Below are 23,008 nucleotides of genomic sequence, written 5' to 3' on the forward strand. Positions count from 1 at the left end.
GATTTCTCCCACCCTCTCACTGTATGGTGTCTCTGGCCTTGCCAGGGAAGGAAGGAGATGAAGGAGCTAGATCTAAGACAGGATCTAAATCACTGCTATGAGAAACACCCTGGTGAGGGAGGAGGGAAACGGTAGGGCTGGGAGAAGATAGATGTAGTCCTCTGCTCCCCAGTCTGGTGTCATAAATTACCTGGCCATTGATCCGGTGTGGTCTCAGATTCTCAGCAGCCCTCTCCACACTTTGCTCAGGGGGCTGAGAGGATGTGAAAGGGCTGAGACTACCAACAACAGAACTACAATGAGATTGTGTTTCTAACAACCAGAGATTGCTCACACACTGCTTCTCTCCAGGGTCTATGGTACACAGCTCATTCTGCACCTAGAGTACTGTGGCAGAGGAGGCTGGCGAATGGAGCTATAGGAGGACAGGCTCAATGTTATGGCTGGAATGGAGTAAATCGAACACAGTCAAACGGGGTTTCCGTATGTTTGATGTGTTTGATACTGTTCCATCCATTCCTTTCCAGACATTGCAACGAGGACTTCCTCCTATAGCTGCTCCCACCAGCCTCCTCTGATCTGTAGGTATTATAGATTTTGGTTGTTTGCACCCAGGTTTTGGTTCGCAAAACAAGAGTATTCATACTAAAGTGTGGTGTCTGATTCAGTATTCTTTGAGGGTTTTCAAATTCGGACTGAATTATGGTGTGCAGGGTTGGAAAAGGCAGGATTAATGTAGGTAAAATGGATATCTCCTACGTTTCCAGGCCCATACCTCTGGCTTGTCTAAAGACAACAGGAAGTTAACTCTCCAGAGTGACCAGAGCAGCCAAGTGGATGATGACATTATTTGTGAGTCCATCATTGAAAACCAAATCTTTATTTGGAAATGCTCACCCACTCTCTAAATAGGCTCAGTCACACGAGGGTGAAAGCCCTGTGTCAGAAAATAAAACAGAGAAATATTGCATGTCATTTTTCACCCATTTCAACCTCCAGAGGAGGAAATGTAATGAATTATCATTTTGCAGATGGATGTGGTGGAAAACAGTATTTAAATCTGCAATATGTAACTTTTTGGGCGACCCAACCAAATTCACATAGAAATGTAAGTTATATATCTGTCATTCTCATTGAAATAAAGTCTAAGAAGCAGTAGATCTGTTCCTTGTATGCTATTTCTATGCTTCCTGTTCTTAAGTTTAGTTTTTGCGTATTTTACTTTTGGTGTTGTACACCAGCTTCAAACAGCTGAATATACACTATTTTTGGTTATGGAAAATATATTTCACAGCGGTTTAGATGGTACAATGATTCTCTACACTATACTTGCATGTTTTGTCACATAAACTGAAATTAGGCAAACTATTCAAATTTTTTAAACCAGGAAATGGAGGAGTGATTTCTACATAGTGCATCTTTAAGGTCAGAGGAAATGGGAAATCAGGTCAAATAGTTTTGAGGTGTTAATGAAGGCTTTTTGCTGCCTTTTGTCTTCTGCTGCCCTGGGTCCATTCCTCTCCTCTCCTCTCCTCTCCTCTCCTCTCCTCTCCTCTCCTCTCCTCTCCTCTCCTCTCCTCTTTCTTTCTTTCTCTCCCCCCCCCCCCCCCCCCCCCCCCTCCCCCCCCCCCCCCCCCCCCACACACACACACATACACGGCCAGCCTAATCTGGTGGCAGACTGATGACACCCACCAGGGTTTACTAAGAGGTCCAGGTGTTGATTGACAAAGGCATGGATGATGTCACCTGATTAGGGTGGATTGGGGAGTGAAGATATGTAGGAGGGGGACATGTTGAGGCCCATCTACAATATATTGCAGCTGGCTGGATCTGGCTGTGGCGAGCTGGCTTGCCTGGTACTGTGAGAGAGACTGTAGTGCCGTTACCTTCATTGAATAGATCCTCTCCGTCCTCTCCATTATCCATGAGCGCACATCCTTTGTTCCCAGGATGGTTCTGCTTTAGCGGGCAGAGTACCTTCAAGACATTTCTCTTCTGTCTCTTTCCTCCGTTCTGCTTCACATTTCTCACAAAGCTTTTTTTCTCTTAAGAGGACTTCCTTTCAGTTGACTAAAGTTCACTGGTTTTTCTATTTTCAGCAGATTGACCTGTGTGTGTGTGTGTGTGTGTGTGTGTGTGTGTGTGTGTGTGTGTGTGTGTGTGTGTGTGTGTGTGTGTGAGAAAGAGAGCGAGAGAGAGCAGACATGTTAGTTGAACCAAGTTGTACACTCCACTTTCAATACATGCCTCTTATCTAAGAACTGCCCCTTGAGGCAATTAGCTTGTGTGCTAACATCTTATATACAGTTGGAGCAAAGGTGAAGGTGGACTTGCCTCAATTATCTCAACCATTCAGAATCTCTACAGCACCACTCCTTCTGGAGTCTGGCTTTTCCAATGAATTGTGATCCTTTGTAATGGAGATGAACCTTTCTAAAAGCCTGTAGTCAGCCTACCTAACATGGATCTTAAAACTGGGTCACATAGTGCTAATTTGAAAGGCTTCGTATGTTGTGTTGGGGCTTGATCTAATAACATGGGCGCTCCGCGTCCTTATATGGGGCTTTGGGGGTAATACTATCAGATTAACATTTGCATAGTGCTCATGTATTATTCATGGGGTGTCTGCCTCCCCAATTAGCCTGACAAGGGCCTTCTCTTGACTGGCTTTAACATCTATGTGACCCGGAAGTTTGCCTTCCGTCATAGATAACAGGGATGGGGGGGTTGTCTGTTCACAACACCAATCAGAGGGTGTGGCTGACTCCCTAATCCAAGAGAGAAGGGTGTTTCTAAACGTACAGGCAGGGCTGGTGAGAGAGAGGTTGAAATACACAGAGAATGGACAACATACTGTAATATCTAGCACAGTATTAGGACTACTAGAAGTGTTTGCCTATAGATTTCCCAGAGAGCCTGGTCTTCACACACACACATCGCTCCCTGTAGCATCTCATCCATCTGTCATAAGCAGCACAGCCTCTTTTATGTGGGCTGCTGTGGAGGAGAGGAAAGGGTTGAGTGGGCTGCTGTGGAGGAGAGGAAAGGGTTGAGTGGGCTGCTGTGGAGGAGAGGAAAGGGTTGAGTGGGCTGCAGCGTTCTGTTCTGTTCTCTCTTCCTGTTTTTCCAGAGTTGTGTGGAGTGATTCCCTCCCGTAGACACAGGTGTACACATCACCAGCTGCTGTCTGTGTGTTTTAAATGACTGTGTCTGTCTGCTTGACTCTCTCTTAGACAGACTTGACTCTCTCCCACTGACTCTGACTATCTGATCCACTCACTGACTCATATCGGCTGTCTCAGTCTGTGTGGACCCATCTCTCCGCAGACTGTATCCACCCTTTTCCCCCTCGCTTGCTTAGTTGCTTTGCACTCTGTTCTTTTTTCATCATCCTCAGAGTCAGACACAACAACCCCCTCCACCCCTTACCCTCCCCCCTCCCCCTCTACCCCACAGGACTTGTTGTCTGCCGGCTTTCACCAAAGCGCCTCAGTTTTGGCAAAACAACTCCCTTCTCCTTCCCTTTAATTCCAGAGCTCTCAGGTTTATGAGGAAGCTCGCATTTGTATCGCTTCATTTCTGAAGCAGTGGGGAGGCAGTGCACTTGAGGGTCACAGTTCCTCCACAGTGCTGGGGTAATGCATTATTCTCTGTGTGAGGGGTGGGTTGGGCGACACCACCAAGGTGCTGTCAGGGGATGACAGCCCTTTGTTACCTGTTTTCTCCCTCTTTGCCATTTGCTCATGTCATCCTCTTCTCTTCTCCACCCCATACCAACAAGTCTTCTTTCTTGCTCACACTGGTTGTTAGCTGTTGTTTTATTTAACTAGGCAAGTCAGTTAAGAACAACTTCTTATTTACAATGACAGCCTAGGAACAGTGGGTTAACTGCCTTGTTCAGGGGCAGAACTACAGATTTTTACCTTGTCAGCTCTGGGATACGATCTAGCAACCTTTCGGTTACTGTCCCAATGCTCTAACCACTAGGCTACCTGCCTTTTGCTGGATTAGAACTCAGAATTCAAAGTCAGAGCTGTCACTTCAGTGGAGCAAGCGCACACGCACGCACTCACACACACAGAAGATATACACACAGAGGAGGGGTCCCGCCAGGTGTGTCTTTTTCAATGGTCAGTGGGTTCTGAGAAAACACCAGACTGTTGAAGAGAGAACAAGGCCAAGGAGTCCTGTCTCTGTGGTTGGGCTGGTCAACATGGTGTCTGTACAGTGTGGAGTCTTCAAGGTTGGACTGGGCTACTCTCTAAGCATGCAGGGTTGTTGGCGAAACATATGGCTCAATAATTAGCCTTGGCTACAGTTGAAGTGGGAAGTTTACACACACCTTGGTTGGAGTCATTGAAACTCGTTTTTCAACCACTCCACAAATTTCTTGTTAATAAACTATAGTTTTGCCAAGTCGGTTAGGACATCTACTTTGTGCATGACACATTTCCAACAAATTCACTGTATCACAATTCCAGTTGGTCAGAAGTTTACATACACTAAGATGACTGTTCTATAAACACCTTGGAAAATTCCAGAAAATTATGTTATGGCTTTAGAAGCTTCTGATAGGCGAATTTACATCATTTGAGTCAATTGGAGATGTACCTGTGGATGTATTTAAAGGCCTACCTTAAAACTCAGTGCCCCTTTGCTTGACATCATGGGAAAATCTAAATATATCAGCCAAGACCTCAGAAAAAATATTGTAGACCTCAAAAAAAAAAGTCTGGTTCATCCTTGGGAGCAATCTGTACAAACAATAGTATGCAAGAATAAACACCATGGGACAACACATCCGTCATACCGCTCAGGAAGGAGACGCGTTCTGTCTCCCAGAGACTAACATACTTTGGTGCGAATAGTGCAAATCAACCCCAGAACAACAGCAAAGGACCTTGTGAAGATGCTGGAGGACACTGGTACAAAAGTATCTATATCCACAGTAAAACGAGTCCTATATCGACATAACCTGAAAGGCCGCTCAGCAAGGAAGAAGCCACTGCTCCAAAACCGCCATAAAAAATCCAGACTACGGTTTGCAACTGCACATGGGGACAAAGATCGTACTTTTTGGAGAAATGTCCTATGGTCTGATGAAACAAAAATATAACTGTTTGGCCATAAGGACCATCGCTATGTTTGGAGGAAAAAGGGGGAGGCTTGCAAGCCGAAGAACAATGATGTGGATATATTGAAGCAGCATTTCAAGACATCAGTCAGGAAGTTAAAGCTTGGTCACAAATGGGTCTTCCAAATGGACAATGACCCCAAGCATACTTCCAAAGTTGAGGTAAAATGGCTTAAGGACAACAAGGGCAAGGTATTGGAGTGGCCATCACAAAGCCCTGACCTCAATCCTATAGAAAATTTGTGGGCAGAACTGTAAAAGCGTGTTCGAGCAAGGAGGCCTACAAACCTGACTCCGTTACACCAGCTCTGTCAGGAGGAATGGGCCAAACTTCACCCAACTCATTGTGGGAAGCTTGTGGAAGGCTACCCGAAACATTTTACCCAAGTTAAACAACTCAAGGCAATGCTACCAAATACTAATTGAGTGTATGTAAACTTCTGACCCACTGGGAATGTAATGAAAGAAATAAAAGCTGAAATAAATAATTCTCTCTATTATTATTCTGACATTTCACATTCTTAAAATAAAGTGGTGATCTTAACTGATCTAGACAGGGAACTTTTACTACGATTAAATGTCAGGAATTGTGAAAAAGTGAGTTGAAATGTAGTTGGCTAAGGTGTATGTAAACTTCCGACTTCAACTGTATATGTTGTAAAGAAATGAAAATGTAAAGGTTTAGTGCAGTTAGAGATACAAGAGATGTTCTGACTGTAGTATTTCACACAGAGAAATGACTTGCAAGACAGGCTATGGACATATGTGGGGTAACACAGTAGGATACTCCCATGTGAGTTGTATTCAGGCCAGCAGCAGCCTGAGGACCTGACCATGTTCAGAGTGTGTCCTGGGTGTGTTCAGAGCTGTAGAGATGGTGTGTGTATATGTGTGTTTTCCACTCAACAGATCATTATTCCACCACTCATGCCCTCAGCTCTGTTATCTTACACTAGGCAACAGTATTAGAATGTCATTAGAATGTCTTCCACATATTCGCTCCTATGATCTCTGTCTGGAGCCCCCCCCCACTCCAACCACCTCCTGCAAATGTTACCTTTTATCCTTGGCAGAAGAATACACTTTTTCTCCTCTCCATTTGACAATCGCCAGACATGATAACCTTAGCTAGTGAACTGCAAATGCCACTGCAGCGGCCAGCCAATCACGTCGCACGTCACTGGGCGCGGTGGCCGGTGTTGCTCTCTTATGTGGCTCAGTGCAATGACTCTCTCTCTGTGGAGATGTGCTGTATGAATGTGAATCAGCAGAAACCTGAGGTCTGGACACACATGACTGGCATGAATATCCAGAACAATGGACAATATCATATCTCAAACTCATTTAGCCTATTATCCACGTAAAAATGCAAGGGTGCTCCACTACTAACATGAAAACACAGCAGGTGCCAAAAGAAAGACTATTCTCAACACGCATTCCATCGCAACTGAAATTAGTCATGGGATGTGTTTCAAGCCCAAAGCTTTCATCAGCATAAATACCCAAGTGTTTTTGGTTAACGAAGCCTCCCAGTCCTCTCTCACACCATCAGGAAAACACATTGGTACAGAATCTGTCTCCATGGCCACAGCTGCTTCTCGACCCACACGGTAAGATACAGTATGAAAGAGCCTATCTCAATGAGCTAGGTAATATGTACACATTAGGTGGTGAGAGATGGAAGACAATAATGCTGCTGCGGTATTGTTTTGTGGCGGTACTTATGGTTGTCTCTCACCCGTAGTCTGATACATTGTACTTATTGCAGAAACACATTTACTCATGAAGAGATTCACTCTGATGCACAAGATCATTTAGCCAATTCTATAACATCACCATGCCTGGAATATTGGATATGTGGGTACGCACTCTTCTCATTCCTAACTGAGAGAGCAGGTTGATCTAGTATAACATCAGTGCATAGGGCCGGTGGCTTCTACCATGCTGTGTCTGATATGTACTGGCACATTCACAATGATGTCTAAATCCATGCTAGAGGGAAAGCACAGTTCACACAGCACATCTCCTGTGCCCCTACACTCTTAGAAAAAAGGGTTCCATAGGGGTTATTCAGCTGTCCCCATAGGAGAACCCTTTTTGTTCCCAGGTAATAACCCTTTTTTGGTTCCAGGTAAAACCCTTTTGGGTTTCTTGTAGAATCCTCAGTGGAAAGGCTTCTACATGGAACCCAAAAGGTTTCTACCTGGAACCAAAAGGGTTCTATCTCGAACCATAAAGGGTTATTCAATGGGTTCTCCTTTGGGGAAAGCCGAAGAACCCTTTTAGGTTCTAGATAGCACCTCTTTTTCTAAGAGTGTAGTGTTGGTTTGAGTCATTGGTACTACTATGAGATACTATGCCATGGGTTATAGGGGGATATTGCTAGGAGACAGGTGTTTCTCTGCTCTCTGCCTGTGTTATCTGAGTCAGAGATGTACTACTTCAGTCCCAGCTTCAGTCTGAGCCGCAGGAGCACAATCAGCCTGGCATCATGTTTAATCACGCTTAGCATAGTTACAGGAAGGAGGAGGAAGTGGAGAGCCTGTCAATCATGACCAGGAAATTAAATAGGCCTATTCTCTAAAAGATGTCACAATGATATTGCTTATTACAGATCCTGAGTGGTGCAGCGGTCTAAGGCAAGAGGTGTCACTGCAGTCCCTGGTTCGAATCCAGGCTGCATCACATCCGGCTGTGATTGGGAGTCCTATAGGGTGGCAGGCCCAGCGTCGTCCGGGTTTGGCCGGGGTAGGCCGTCATTGCCTGGTTAAATAAAAATCTAAAATACAATTTAAAAAAACTAGGAGTTGGATTGAGCTAGAAATATTTCTGATGTTCACAGCAGTCCCCAAATGTAGTAAAACATATATAAATTCAGCAAAAAGAAATTCCCTTTTTCAGGACCCTGTCTTTAAAAGATAATTCGTAAAAATCCAAATAACTTCACAGATCTTAATTGTAAAGGGTTAAACACTGTTTACCATGCTTGTTCAATGAACCATAAACAATTAATGAACATGCACCTGTGGAACAGCTTACAGACGGTAGGCAATTAAGGTCACAGTTATGAAAACTTAGGACACTAAAGAAGCCTTTCTACTGACTCTGAAAAACACCAAAAGAAAGATGCCCAGGGTCCCTGCTCATCTGCGTGAACGTGTCTTAGGCATGCGGCAAGGAGGCATGAGGACTGCAGATGTGGCCAGGGCAATACATTTCAATGTCCGTACAGTGAGACGCCTAAGACAGCGCTACAGGGAGACAGGACGGACAGCTGATCGTCCTCGCATTGGCAGACCACGTGTAACAACACCTGCACAGGATCGGTACATCCGAACATCACACCTGTGGGACAGGTACAGCACGGCAACAACAACTGTCCGAGTTACACCAGGAGCGCACAATCCCTCCATCGGTGCTCAGACTGTCCACAATAGGCTGAGAGAGGCTGGACTGAGGGCTTGTAGGCCTGTTGTAAGGCAGGTCCTCACCAGACATCACTGGCAACAATGTCACCTATGGGCACAAACCCACCGTCCCTGGACCAGACAGGACTGGCAAAAAGTGCTCTTCACTGACAAGTCGCGTTTTTTTCTCACCAGGGGGGGATGGTTGGATTCGCGTCTATCGTCGAAGGAATGAGCGTTACACCGAGGCCTGTACTCTGGAGCAGGATCGATTTGGAAGTGGAGGGTCCACCATGATCTGGGGCGGTGCGCCACAGCATCATTGGACTGAGCTTGTTGTCATTGCAGGCAATCTCAAAGCTGTGCGTTACAGGGAAGACATCCTCCTCCCTCATGTGGTACCCTTCCTGCAGGCTCATCCTGACATGACCCTCCACCATGACAATGCCACCAGCCATATTGCTCGTTCTGTGCGTGATTTCCTGCAAGACAGGAATGTCAGTGTTCTGCCACGGCCAGCGAAGAACCCGGATCTCGATCCCATTGAGCATGTTTGGGACCTGTTGGATTGGATGGTGAAGGCTAGGGCCATTCCCCCCCAGAAATGTCTGGAACTTGCAGGTGTCTTGGTAGAAGAGTGGGGTAACATCTCACAGCAAGAACTGGCAAATCTGGTGCAGTCCATGAGGAGGAGATGCACTGCAGTACTTAATGCAGCTGGTGGCCACACCAGATACTGACTGTTACTTTTGATTTTGACCCCCCTTTTTTCATGGACACATTATTCCATTTATGTTAGTCTCATGTCTGTGAAACTTGTTCAGTTTGTCTCAGTTGTTGAATCTTATGCTCATACAAATATTTACAGTTGTTAAGTTTAATAAAAATAAACGCAGTTGACAGTGAGAGGACGTTTCTTTTTTTGCAGAGTTGATATGTTATATTGTCATCAACACTGGATAGTTGCAGTGAAATGTATTGTTTTACAGGGTCAGCAATTTCCCTCTTTTATTTTCAGATTCACATGTCACTTTATAATCATTATCCTTCAATAGGTATCACGTAAACATTTAACAGATAAAGAATATTATCAGGAAAACACCCCTCAACATATAACGTTCTCATTACTGAGAGCACGCACCTGCTGGATAACTAATACTGAGAGCACATACGGCTCGATATGAATTTGTTTGAAAAGGTAAGCAACATAAACCAACATTATCAAACCGTCTGTGTTTGGCGCAAACTGAGGGAAGCTATGGAGTGGAGTGTCCAAATGGACGGGAACTCACCAGTACACATCATCACAAATCTTATCCCACGCTGTTTCTGACCTGGATGTGTTTCTTCTCTCTCTCTTCCAGTTTCTCTGTCTGAAGAACATCCGGACGTTCCTCAAGGTGTGCCACGACAAGTTTGGCCTGCGTAACAGTGAGCTGTTTGACCCTTTTGACCTGTTTGATGTCAGGGATTTCGGCAAGGTGAGTGATGTTGGTGTTGAATGGAGGTCATTGTGGTTTGGGCGATGAGGCTGTGTGTGCAGCTATTGAAGTGTGGAGTGTTCTGCCCTGCCCAATATCTTGGCTTACTCAGAAATGGGATCTATTTTCCCAATGTGATATACAGTGCCTTCGGAAAGTATTCAGACCCCTTGACTTTTTCCACATTTTGTTACATTACATTACATTACAATGGATTAAATAAAATAAAAATCCTCAGCAATCTACACAAAGCGAAAACAGGTTTTTAGAAAGGTTTCTAATTAAATAAATAACAGATACCTTATTTACATTCAGACCCTTTGCTATGAGACTCGAAATTGAGCTCAGGTGCATCCTGTTTCCATTGATCATCCTTGAGATGTTTCTACAACTTGATTAGAGTACACCTGTGGTAAATTCATTTGATTGGACACGATTTGGAAAGGCGCAAACCTGTCTATGTAAGGTCCCACAGTTGACAGTGCATGTCAGAGCAAAAGTCAAAAGGTCATGAGGTCGAAGGAGTTGTCCGTAGAGCTCAGAGACAGGATTGTGTCAAGGCACAGCTCTGGGGACGGGTACCAAAAAATGTCTGCAGCATTGAAGGTCCCAAATAACACAGTGGCCTCCATCATTATTAAATGAAAGAAGTTTGGAACCAGCAAGACTCTTCCTGGAGCTGGCCGTCCGGCCAAACTGAGTCATCGGGGGAGAGCGGCCTTAGGCAGGGAGGTGACCAAGAAGCCGATGGTCACTCTGACAGAGCAGAAGGACACTCATCTCTGCAGCACTCCACTAATCAGGTCTTTATGGTAGAGTGGCCAGACGGAAGCCACTCCTCAGGAAAAGGCACATAACAGCCCGCTTGGAGTTTGCCAAAGGCACCTAAAGACTCTCAGACGATGATAAACAAAATTCTCTGGTCTGATGAAACCTGGTTTTGTTTTGTCATTATGGGGTAATGTTGTTATTATATTTAACTAGGCAAGTCAGTTATGAACAAATTCTTATTTTCAATGATGGCCTAGGAACAGTGGGTTAACTGCCTTGTTCAGGGGCAGAACAACAGATTTGTACCTTGTCAGCTCGGGGATTTGATCTTGCAACCTTTTGGTTTCAAGTCCAACGTTCTAACCACTAGGCTACCTGCCACCCAATGTGTGTAGATTGATGAGGGGGAAAAAACTATTTAATCAATTTTAGAGTAAGGCTGTAACGTAACAAAATGTGGAAAAATCAAGGGGTCTGAATACTTTCCGAACGCGCTGTATATAAAATGCAACACGGTTGCTCCTGCATAAAATAGATTGTGCCACTTGTATCTAAAAAGCGCTCTTGTTGGAATGATAAGCTTGCTGCTCCATTGATTTCAATATGGGATGTTTTTGATGGATGAGATGTAATAGGGATATTAGTTACAGCTCACAGTCTGATCTGTCTGCTGTAGAAGCGGCCTATTGTGCATTTCAGCTATCAGAGCATACGGTGTCACACTTCAGGGTCAGTGCTTTGTGCATGTGTCAGTTAATATGAATGTGTTTGGGTGTATATGTATATCTTTGTTTTATGCCAGTGTATCAGAAGATGGTTCATGGATTTTCCTGGAAGCTGTGTGTGTGTGTGTGTGTGTGTGTTTGGTCCACTTGCCCTTTGAGTATATTCATTCCGCTAATTATGTTACAAAACATTTCTTAAAAGGAAGTAAACTAAATAATTCAGGGAGGGACCAACCTGAATTTGTCCAAATGAAGCTCTTGTTTTGTTTGGACTAATGAGAACTGTTTGGACTGATTATTACACCCCTAGAGTGTGTGTGTGATTCGTGTGTGATCCAGGGCACGTTAACCTGGACGCCTCTCTTTACAGCTACAGTGCCTTGCGAAAGTATTCGGCCCCCTTGAACTTTGCGACCTTTTGCCACATTTCAGGCTTCAAACATAAAGATATAAAACTGTATTTTTTTGTGAAGAATCAACAACAAGTGGGACACAATCATGAAGTGGAACAACATTTATTGGATATTTCAAACTTTTTTAACAAATCAAAAACTGAAAAATTGGGCGTGCAAAATTATTCAGCCCCCTTAAGTTAATACTTTGTAGCGCCACCTTTTGCTGCGATTACAGCTGTAAGTCGCTTGGGGTATGTCTCTATCAGTTTTGCACATCGAGAGACTGAAATTTTTTCCCATTCCTCCTTGCAAAACAGCTCGAGTTCAGTGAGGTTGGATGGAGAGCATTTGTGAACAGCAGTTTTCAGTTCTTTCCACAGATTCTCGATTGGATTCAGGTCTGGACTTTGACTTGGCCATTCTAACACCTGGATATGTTTATTTTTGAACCATTCCATTGTAGATTTTGCTTTATGTTTTGGATCATTGTCTTGTTGGAAGACAAATCTCCGTCCCAGTCTCAGGTCTTTTGCGGACTCCATCAGGTTTTCTTCCAGAATGGTCCTGTATTTGGCTCCATCCATCGACCCATCAATTTTAACCATCTTCCCTGTCCCTGCTGAAGAAAAGCAGGCCCAAACCATGATGCTGCCACCATTATGTTTGACAGTGGGGATGGTGTGTTCAGCTGTGTTGCTTTTACGCCAAACATAACGTTTTGCATTGTTGCCAAAAAGTTCAATTTTGGTTTCATCTGACCAGAGCACCTTCTTCCACATGTTTGGTGTGTCTCCCAGGTGGCTTGTGGCAAACTTTAAACGACACTTTTTATGGATATCTTTAAGAAATGGCTTTATTCTTGCCACTCTTCCATAAAGGCCAGATTTGTGCAATATACGACTGATTGTTGTCCTATGGACAGAGTCTCCCACCTCAGCTGTAGATCTCTGCAGTTCATCCAGAGTGATCATGGGCCTCTTGGCTGCATCTCTGATCAGTCTTCTCCTTGTATGGGCTGAAAGTTTAGAGGGACGGCCAGGTCTTGGTAGATTTGCAGTGGTCTGATACTCCTTCCATTTCAATATTATCGCTTGCACAGTGCTCCTTGGGATGTTTAAAGCTTGGGAAATATTTTTGTATCCAAATCCGGCTTTAAACTTCTTCACAACAGTATCTCGGACCTGCCTGGTGTGTTCCTTGTTCTTCATGATGCTCTCTGCGCTTTTAACGGACCTCTGAGACTATCACAGTGCAGGTGCATTTATACGGAGACTTGATTACACACAGGTGGATTGTATTTATCATCATTAGTCATTTAGGTCAACATTGGATCATTCAGAGATCCTCACTGAACTTCTGGAGAGAGTTTGCTGCACTGAAAGTAAAGGGGCTGAATGATTTTGCACGCCCAATTTTTCAGTTTTGATTTGTTAAAAAAGTTTGAAATATCCAATAAATGTCGTTCCACTTCATGATTGTGTCCCACTTGTTGATTCTTCACAAAAAAATACAGTTTTATATCTTTAAGTTTGAAGCCTGAAATGTGGCAAAAGGTCGCAAAGTTCAAGGGGGCCGAATACTTTCACAAGGCACTGTAATCCAGTTTACTGTGAACCAACTCAGTGCGTTCCATGGGGGAGTGCTGAGATCTCGCCAGGCTATTGGGTCATATATGTTGTGCCAAACAGTGGAGTCTTCTGAGGGGAGGACGGCTCATAATAATGTCTAGAACGGTGAAAATGGCATGGCATCAAACATATGGAAACCACAATTTGATAACATGCCACCGATTCCACTCCAGTCATTACCACAAGCCCATTTGTCCTAATTGAGGTGCCACCAACCTGTGACTCCAATGTACAGTTGTGGCCAAAAGTTTTGAGAATGACACAAATATCACAAAGTCTGCTGCCTCAGTTTGTATGATGGCAATTTGCATATACTCCAGAATGTTATGAAGAGTGATCAGATGAATTGGAATTAATTGCAAAGTCCATTTTTTCCATGCAAACGAACTGAATCCCCCCAAAACATTTCCACTGCATTTCAGCCCTGCCACAAAAGGACCAGCTGACATCATGTCAGTGATTCTATCGTTAACACAGGCGTGAGTGTTGACGAGGACAAGACTGGAGATCACTCTGTCATGCTGATTGAGTTCGAATAACCGACTAGAAGCTTCAAAAGGAGGGTGGTGCTTGGAATCATTGTTCTTCCTCTGTCAACCATGGTTACCAGCAAGGAAACACGTGCCGTCATCATTGCTTTGCACAAAAAGGGCTTCACAGGCAAGGATATTGCTTCCAGTAAGATTGCACCTAAATCAACCATTTATCGGATCATCAAGAACTTCAAGGAGAGCGGTTCAATTGCTGTGAAGAAGGCTTCAGGGTGCCCAAGAAGGTCCAGCAAGCGCCAGGACTGTCTCCTAAAGTTGATTCAGTTGCATGATCGGGGTACCACCAGTACAGAGCTTGCTCAGGAATGGCAGCAAGCAGGTGTCAAGAAGGGCAGCAAAGAAGCCACTTCTCTCCAGGAAAAACATCAGGGACAGACTGATATTCTGCAAAAGGTATAGGGATTGGACTGCTGAGGACTGGGGTAAAGTCATTTTCTCGAATGAATCCCCTTTCCAATTGCTTGGGGCATCCGGAAATAATCTTGTCCGGAGAAGACAAGGTGAGTGCTACCATCAGTCCTGTGTCATGCCAACGGTAAAGCATCCTGAGACCATTCATGCGTGGGGTTGCTTCTCAGCCAAGGGAGTGGGCTCACTAACAATTTTGCCTAAGAACACAGCCATGAATAAAGAATGGTACCAACACATCCTCTGAGAGCAACTTATCCCAACCATCCAGGAACAGTTTGGTGATGAACAATGCCTTTTCCAGCATGATGGAGCACCTTGCCATAAGGCAAAAGTGATAACTAAGTGGCCCGGGGAACAAAACATCGATATTTTGGGTCCATGGCCAGGAAACTTCCCGGACCTTAATCCCATTGAGAACTTGTGGTCAATCCTCAAGAGGCGGGTGGACAAACAAAATCCCACAAATTCTGACAAACTCCAAGCATTGATTATGCAAGAATGGGCTGCCATCAGTCAGGATGGGGCCCAAAAGTTAATTGACAGCATGCCAGGGCGGATTGCAGAGGTCTTGAAAAAGAAGGGTCAACACTGCAAATATTGACTCTTTGCATCAACTTCATGTAATTGTCAATAAAAGCCTTTGACACTTATGAAATGCTTGTAATTATACTTCAGTATTCCATAGTAACATCTGACAAAAATATCTAAAGATACTGAAGCAGCAAACTTTGTGGAAATCAATATTTGTGTCATTCTCAAAACTTTTGGCCACGACTGTATACTGTGATGCTTGGATCTTGTTTGGACTTTTGCACTGTTGTATCTAGGTGGAATGAGTCGGATCAGGGGTGTTTATTGATGCTGTAAATGGCCTTCCAAGGCTGAAGTTTGAGGTGTGGGGAAATGATTGGGAACAGTTTTGAATTTGTTATAGGACATACTTTAATCTTCACCGTGACTATAATCAGACCCTCTGGCCATGTCATCCAGGCTTAGTTGATATTGACTGTGTATTGGCATTTAACCCCATGAAAATCCTCATCTGAGAGCAATATGGACATGGAAGAGTCAAAGAGAGAGCGAGAGAGGGCGGGAGGGAGGGAGGGAGGGATAGAAAAAGAAAGAGGCCTGTCATTTGGCGTGTTGTAGATGAACCAGAGGACGATGTCTGAGAGTCAATGAGCTCACGGTAAACAATATTAAAATGGGGCACCAGTCAGAATCAATCACACACACCCTCCACATGTCAATTTGGAAATTGCATTTTGCATGGTCTCAGAGGTAGCGTGCTTGTCTTCTCATTGATTTTCCATTAAGGGCAAGCATCACATTATAATATATTGAAGTGAGCAGATCCCCTCTAATGTGGCTTACATTTAAATGGGTATGTGTGTATGGGTGGGTGTGTGTGTGTGTGGGTGTGTGTGTATGGGGGTGTGTGTGTATGGATGTGTGTGTGTATGGGTGTTTGTGTATGGGTGTGTGTGTATGGGTATGGGTGTGTGTATGGGTGTGTGTGTATGGGTATGGGGGTGTGTGTGTATGGGTATGGGTGTGTGTGTGTATGGGTGTGTGTGTGTATGGGTGTGTGTGTGTATGGGTGTGTGTGGGTGTGGGTGTGTGTATGGGGGTGTGTGTGGGTGTGTGTGTGTGTATGGGTGTGTGTGTATGGGTGTGTGTGTGTATGGGTGTGTGTTTATGGGTGTGTGTGTGTGTATGGGTGTGTATGGGGGTGTGTGTGTGTGTATGGGGGTGTGTGTGTGTACGGGGGTGTGTGTGTGTATGAGTGTGTGTATATGGGTGTGTGTGCATGGGTGTGTGTGTATGTGTGTGTATGGGTGTGTGTGTGTGTGCATGGGTGTGTGTGTGTATGGGGGTGTGTGTGTGCATGGGTGTGTGTGTGTATGAGTGTGTGTGTATGGGTGTGTGTGCATGCGTGCCCTGTAAGCCAAAGATAAAGGAGGGTATTTGTCTTCTTATAGAAAGGCATTTAAAGCTGGAGCGTTAAATGCAGCTTATATCCCTCAATTATGTTTTTCTTCCTACTCCTTTGTTTCCTTGTGATGAAAGCACTAGAAACTGAATATCGTTTATCCTTACAGAATTTGGCTTCTCTTCATGGAAGTGTTTTATGATGCTCAGCACCATATACATTTCCGTTGTATACACATTCTTTCTCGTACATTACCATATACAATATGATCAGCAAAACACTTAATGCATAGCCTTGTTGATGAAAAGGATCATTGAGAACCAACCTGGGAGACAGAGAGATGTCTCATCCCTTTCTCATCCCTGCCGTCTCCCTTACCTTCTGGATGTCTTCTGCTCTGTGGGTTTGTCGAACACCAACACAAGCTTCCTCTACACTGTCTTAATACACAGAGGAGTCCAGGAGCATTCCAACAAGTCAGTAAGCTGCAGATGGCTCAACTTAGTTTAGTCTATTAATTCGACCATTTAAAAAAAACAAGCACCCATAAAACTTAAAAGCCAACTTAACCCGAAATCATCCATTTCAGAGAGGATAAAGAGAGAGAGGAGAATGGGAAAATGGGGTTAAGGGTTAGAGGGGGTGGGATGCGTCTGATCTAGATTAATCAGCTTTGTCTCCTCTTCATCCTCTTACACGTCCACATTGACTGACTGTCAGGGGCAACAGAGGTCACCCCCCACCCTCCTCCCCCCAACCCGGTCCTTTTCCCTCACTCTAATGATGGCCTCTCCTGGGCCCCACTACTGCAGCAGGTAATTGCCCCCTCAGACCCTCCTCCCACCCCCCTCTCAGTGCCCTGGTTCTCCCATTCCCCCTCTCTCCTCCACACATTCGTCCACAATACCCTCCTCCTGCAACCCAACTCCCCTCTCACCACCATCACACCTTTCCCACCTGGGATAGAGCCCCTCGTTCCCCCACCCCACCCATTATATATTCATTATGGCATCATTAGTGTTGAAAACAGCTTATTACAGTAGACCCAGGAGAACACTTGACTCTAAAGGCTCCCTCCACTACCTCCAAACCCAACAGCCTTGATTTTCTACCTTTTAATTAGCTTCCCAGAGAAACATGTCTGTCATTTAAATGACATGGCAATCAGTTTGTTTGGCTGTTGAGATGATGTCTGTAATTAGACAACACCTGTTAACCATCTATCAGTATTGGTTGATTTCACGTCTGTCTGTGACTGGGGGGCGATGATGAGAGATGGATGATCTGACAGCCAACTGCACTGTCATCTTGTTTACCCATATGGGGAAAAATATATATATATATATTTCGATACATCTTTTAGTGTACATGTGAAATATTTAAAATGGTTGAAATAATGTAAAAAATATATTTTTATTTAATACATTTTAAATACATTCCAACATATATTACGGAATGTATTTAAAATGTATATATGTGTATGTAAAATGTATTTAAATGTATTTAAATATATTTCCAAATACATTCTGAAATACATTAAAGAATATATTTTCAGATGTATTTATCAATATATTTGGAAATGTTTTGTAAAATATATTCCAACATGCATTTCAATGTATTTGTAAGAAATATTTGTTTTTACTAAAATGTATGGCAAATATTGTAATGAAATGGTGACTGTCTAACAATAAAACCTTAGTAGGCTCTTTAGTATCACAAATGTGCCCAAAAATGACTAAGATAAAGCCATGCCCCCAACAAGCCACGCCTCCAAGTCTTCAAATGACAATATATTTTGTCAAAATGCATTTTTATTGTACTCGAAACATTCCAAAAACACTACCATGCATTTAAATGACAAAAATAAATGACTCCTTCATGTGCATATGACAAATAAACAAACTAACTTGACGAGAGCATTGCAACCAACGTCCAATGAGGAGGACTTAGCGTGTACTGGGTCATTCCACGAAATGAGTGCCTTTTGTGTTCCATTGATGTGTTGAGTAGAAATCATGCTTTTGTATGTGGTTCTGTTATATCTCTAAGTCAACTAATGACCCCAAGCCACAGCCAGCCAATTACAGACACCTGTGTGTGTCCTATATATAAACTATATAAACTAGTGACCTAGTGTTTGCCATTATACCCTGAAGACAGCTTGTCGGTGGTTATTAAATAATGGCATCTGAGCTCCTAGAGTGTCCCTCTCTCCTTTTGTTTTTCAAGTTGAAATAATGCACCAGTATTGAATTTCAAAAGCCTGTTATATGAAATAAGGTGCCCTTTAATATAGACCACATGGACAATTCAATCAATCTGATATTCAGTATGAAGAAAGACTTTGTAAAGTGCCACAATGCAGCATTTTGACGTGCCTCCTCGGTGACTTCAGGGAAGATTTCAACCCCAACATCTCTCACTTCCCACCATCATTGTAAGGTTCTAGTTATGTCGTTGCTTCGACAAAGTTATTTGTGAAGATCACCATTTGTTTCATGTTATTAGTGACTCTGTCCCTCATTTTAAGGTCAACCCTGTTATGTGGACTGAACTCTCGTTTTAATATGGTGAAACTATTCCTTTTGATATGTTGATTTCAAAGGAAACATAGAACATCTAATAGTCAAATCATAGTGTAAAAGCAGGTGAGCTCGTTCTACTCTTTTTTGGCAGTTTTCTAGTGTTTTTTGGCAAGACAAACTGAGCGGGTCGAGTATATCACATCAACTCTGTTAACCATAGATAGACAGGCAAGAAATCAAATAAATGGTGAATCATGCATTCAATTGCCCCTCTCTGTTGTAAACAACAAACTTCCATTCCTCCTGTCACAAGGGGATTCATGGCTGATTTAACTAGTAATTACCAGTTGGAGTGCCTCTCAAGTGGATTTTTACCAGATGTGGTATTTCCATTTCCCACCTGGTTACGAACACACCATAACAACGCTACCCATCCACTGTAGGGCACTCATTGGAAGCTCAAGGCCTAGACCGACACTTTGACATATTGTGTAACGTTGTAAGATGTATAGTTTTTGATAAAAAATAACAGCCTAGTGCTCAATCTCTTATTTAATTAAGCTGATTTATTATAGTCTCTTCTTTTTTTTTACTCGTGAGATGTTTTTTATGAAGTTGAAAGTGCTCTTTATGACCATGTAAACATTTTGTCAAATCAAAAGGTTTGTTTTTACTCACCATCACAATTAAAATTATATCACTGCCAAAGTTTTGCCTTGGTGGCCCCAAGAAATATCTCCATTGATCAATGTGTAAAGAGTCATTTAAGAAGCCTCATTAGGAAGCACTTTTGGCCACCCTGTAGACTAGTTGTCATAGCCAAGCATTTCTGGAATATTGTCAGGCATTACATTCATTTGAGAAAATATGCAAATGTAGATACATGTATTTTAAATGCATTTTTCTTTAAACCCGTATATGGGTAGGCAAAACATAATTCTTTAAAATGCAGACAGCGTAGGCAGTTTATATTCTTTCTACACAAAACCTAGTTTGAATCGTGACTGATTCATGGACTAGCTGAGCTTTCAGACTGCAGTTCTTTGAATTGATATTGTGGCATCAAGGTGAATGGCATTTTATAGTGGCTGTGTGAAATTGTCTGACTGGCTGTGCAAGGAGAATAAGCCCAGAGATGAAGGCTTGAAGCAACACACACTTTACTAAAGTAACCTGAAGGACAGTGGGACAATTTACAGTCAAACGCATTGCAATTATGTGCAAATCTCTTTCAGAGGCGTCCCACTCTACATCAAAATTGCCATTGTTGTGAGTTTGAATCAGGAAACAGAGTTGGAAGTAGGCAACATTCAGACATCTAAGGACTCAGTCTCTCAAGAGAAAGAATGTTTGTCTTGGCTGTGTAGATGTGTCCCTTGGTTGTCATGCCAGCAGTGAGGAGGAGAAATAGTGTCAGGTAGGACAGGATGCCATTGGCTAAATGACTCTGCTTGGGTCGAGAAAGAGAAAAGGGAAATGAAAAATTATGTAGGGAGGAGGAAGAGTGGAGGGGACACCGCAACCATCAGACACCAGTCTATCCCAATTCATTTGAGCAGACTGCTTTCTTTCAGCTGCAATTTATCTCTCTCTTCTCTCATATCCATCTATTTCTCCTTCTCTCACTCTCTCTTGCTTTCTCCTCTGTCTCTCGCACACCTTCTCCACTCGCTCTCTCTCTCTTTCTCTCGCTCTCTCTCTCCCCCCCCCCCCCCCCTCTGTCTCTCATTTCTCTCCAGTCGGCCCCACCCTCTCTGTTCATTGAGTGTGTTGTGATAAGACTTAGCCACCAGCTGTAGCCATTGAGACGGTCTCGGTGTGATCTGATTCTGCAGTCTGCCAAGGTAGATTCCAACCTCACTCTGGGCCTTGCCTCTTACTGACCAGCCACATGTCTCTGGACCTGGCCCAACGCTGCCAGCGTCTATTCAGGAGATTATGGCTGGCCAGAAGTGAGGGACTGTAGTTATCAAGGAAAAACCTATTTTTATTTTTAAGGAAACTGCAGCCTGCATTTAAAAGGATGCTTCACTTTATTTGCTTGTTATTTACAGTGTTGCATATCCAGTTTGCCTGAATAAGCAGGTCAGATAGATAGATATTAGTGGATTCTACTAAGAATTAGGAGTTATTCAAACTGTTGCAGTAGAGGGGAGGTTAGAGGGCATGAATGAAGCATTGTGTGTCAGAGTCAGTTTCAGACTGGGGAGAGGAACACTGAACACAGTTTTTAACTGGTGTCAAATTAAATAATTCCGGCAGTGCCAAATGTAATAATAATTTCCAAAAATGAATTTAGTAACATTGTGAACTAGTGAAGTCAAGTAGTGAACACCATGTCCGGACTCGACCAATAAGCCGTTGTCCCTCTTCCCCATCTCCCACAGTGAGCAGCCAACCTAAGCCCTTACCATCATGGCTCCTAGCTCCGGTCAGCACTGAGCGCAGCTGTGATATGTGGGGAAATTCGAGGCCCCCAGCAGAGACTATGTAGGGGATAACCTTTTGTTTGAGTCTCAGTGGATCAGTGCCACTGACATCTATATCTTCATATCCTTACCTAATAGGAAGGAACATGAACTTGTTTTCAAAGCAGAGACGCCTGTGGTCTTTCATGGAGGTCTATGCAACCAAGTATGAGAAGTGGAAGCAGTGGCAGGTGCAATCTTCAAAGAACATTGATGAGAAGATCCTCTTAGTTAAAAAAGATTCCCCGGTACTTTTGTATACTTTTTAGCCATTAGTTCTGAATATAGCGCTCATGAGCCAAAAGTGTTCCCTGAAAATTCCGTACTACGTCAAATACTGTGTGTGCAGACATATGCAGCAGGTCATTGCTCTCTCTCGCTCTGCTGTGTGTGCATCTTGCTAGCTGTCACGCAAATGATGAGGCTCTGAAGCTCATCGGCTAGAACTCAGGTTGGCCCACGTTGGGGGAAAATGGCCCAGCACAGCTTCCAGAAAAACATTTGCTTTCAAACTATGTATTTTGTGTCTAAGACAGTAAATTATGCATGTATGAACTACATATTGACAAATCCAGTCCAATAAAGACTTAGTAGTCGCCAAAGTTCCGGAGCATGACTTCAAGTTTTAGATGGGAAGAGTGGCTGACGAAGACTTCTTCCTCTTCATCGAGAGATACTGCACAATTCTACAGCCAGCTTTGAAGCCGTATATCAGTATGGTATCTGGTACTGAGTGAGAAAGTACAGGGTGAAAATGAAGACGCGAAGGTTGGGAGAGCTGTTAGTGGTGCCGAATGAAATCGCTTTGGGCCCCTACAGTAGCAGGATTTTCTACCCCGGACAGGCCCTACGCTGCTTCATCTGCAACATTGCTGACCATCAAGCCAAAGAATGAACAACCATCAAGTGCTGGCGCTGTGGATCCCTTGTCCACAAGGGCAGAGAATGCAACAACACCAGCAAATGCACCCTATGTGATAAAGATGGTCACTTCTTCTTCGACTGCCCAGACTCCTATGCATATTGGGCGAGCGGCTGAGGGAGAAAGGAAGAGGAAGACCGTGCAGAACCATCTAGAGCCCCACCAGCAGAGAGACGACAGGCAGCTTCCAGCGTTGACGACTAATGATAGTGAGTACACCTTCCTGATAGCGAGATCAACATAGGTGACTGGTCCTCCAACGGGGAGTAGGCCAACATGACTGCTCAACCTGTCATGCGACATCACACCCCACCATTTACAGGTAATGCAAAAATAAACTACAGTAGTCCTCCTACATGGTATGTCACCAAATATTCTCTGATGATGCCACATCTAATTAACATCTTTACATAGTCTATGTGGAATTCAGTTAAGTAAAATAAGAAGGAGACGAGAGACTTTTAAAAACAAAAGCTGATATTTTGAAAGATCTAACAGACGTTGAACAAGTTAAGAAAGTATGGGTAATGTCTATGGTCTCTAAAGGTAAATAATGTCTGTGGTCTCTATAGGTAAATAATGTATGTGGTCTCTATAGGTAAATAATGTCTGTGGTCTCTATAGGTAAATAATGTCTGTGGTCTCTAAAGGTAA

General features: G+C 43.6%; 1 protein-coding gene across 18 annotated transcripts in view; it reads left to right on the forward strand.

Annotated features, from left to right (window-relative positions):
- LOC110509866 (guanine nucleotide exchange factor VAV2) overlaps positions 1-23,008 on the forward strand; it is a 258,012-nt gene that overhangs the window by 63,072 nt on the left and 171,932 nt on the right. For all 18 annotated transcript variants that reach the window (XR_002471495.2, XR_002471497.2, XR_002471499.2 and 15 more), the window contains exon 2: positions 9,909-10,025. Coding sequence is in view for 9 of the 18 variants with exons in the window: in XM_021591037.2 (XP_021446712.1) it covers positions 9,909-10,025 (117 nt within the window). In the remaining 9 variants the exon portion in view is untranslated. The remainder of the gene's footprint in view (positions 1-9,908; positions 10,026-23,008) is intronic.

This window comes from Oncorhynchus mykiss, chromosome Y (genome assembly GCF_013265735.2).
Source record: "Oncorhynchus mykiss isolate Arlee chromosome Y, USDA_OmykA_1.1, whole genome shotgun sequence".
In the NCBI taxonomy this organism is placed as follows: Eukaryota; Metazoa; Chordata; class Actinopteri; order Salmoniformes; family Salmonidae; genus Oncorhynchus; species Oncorhynchus mykiss.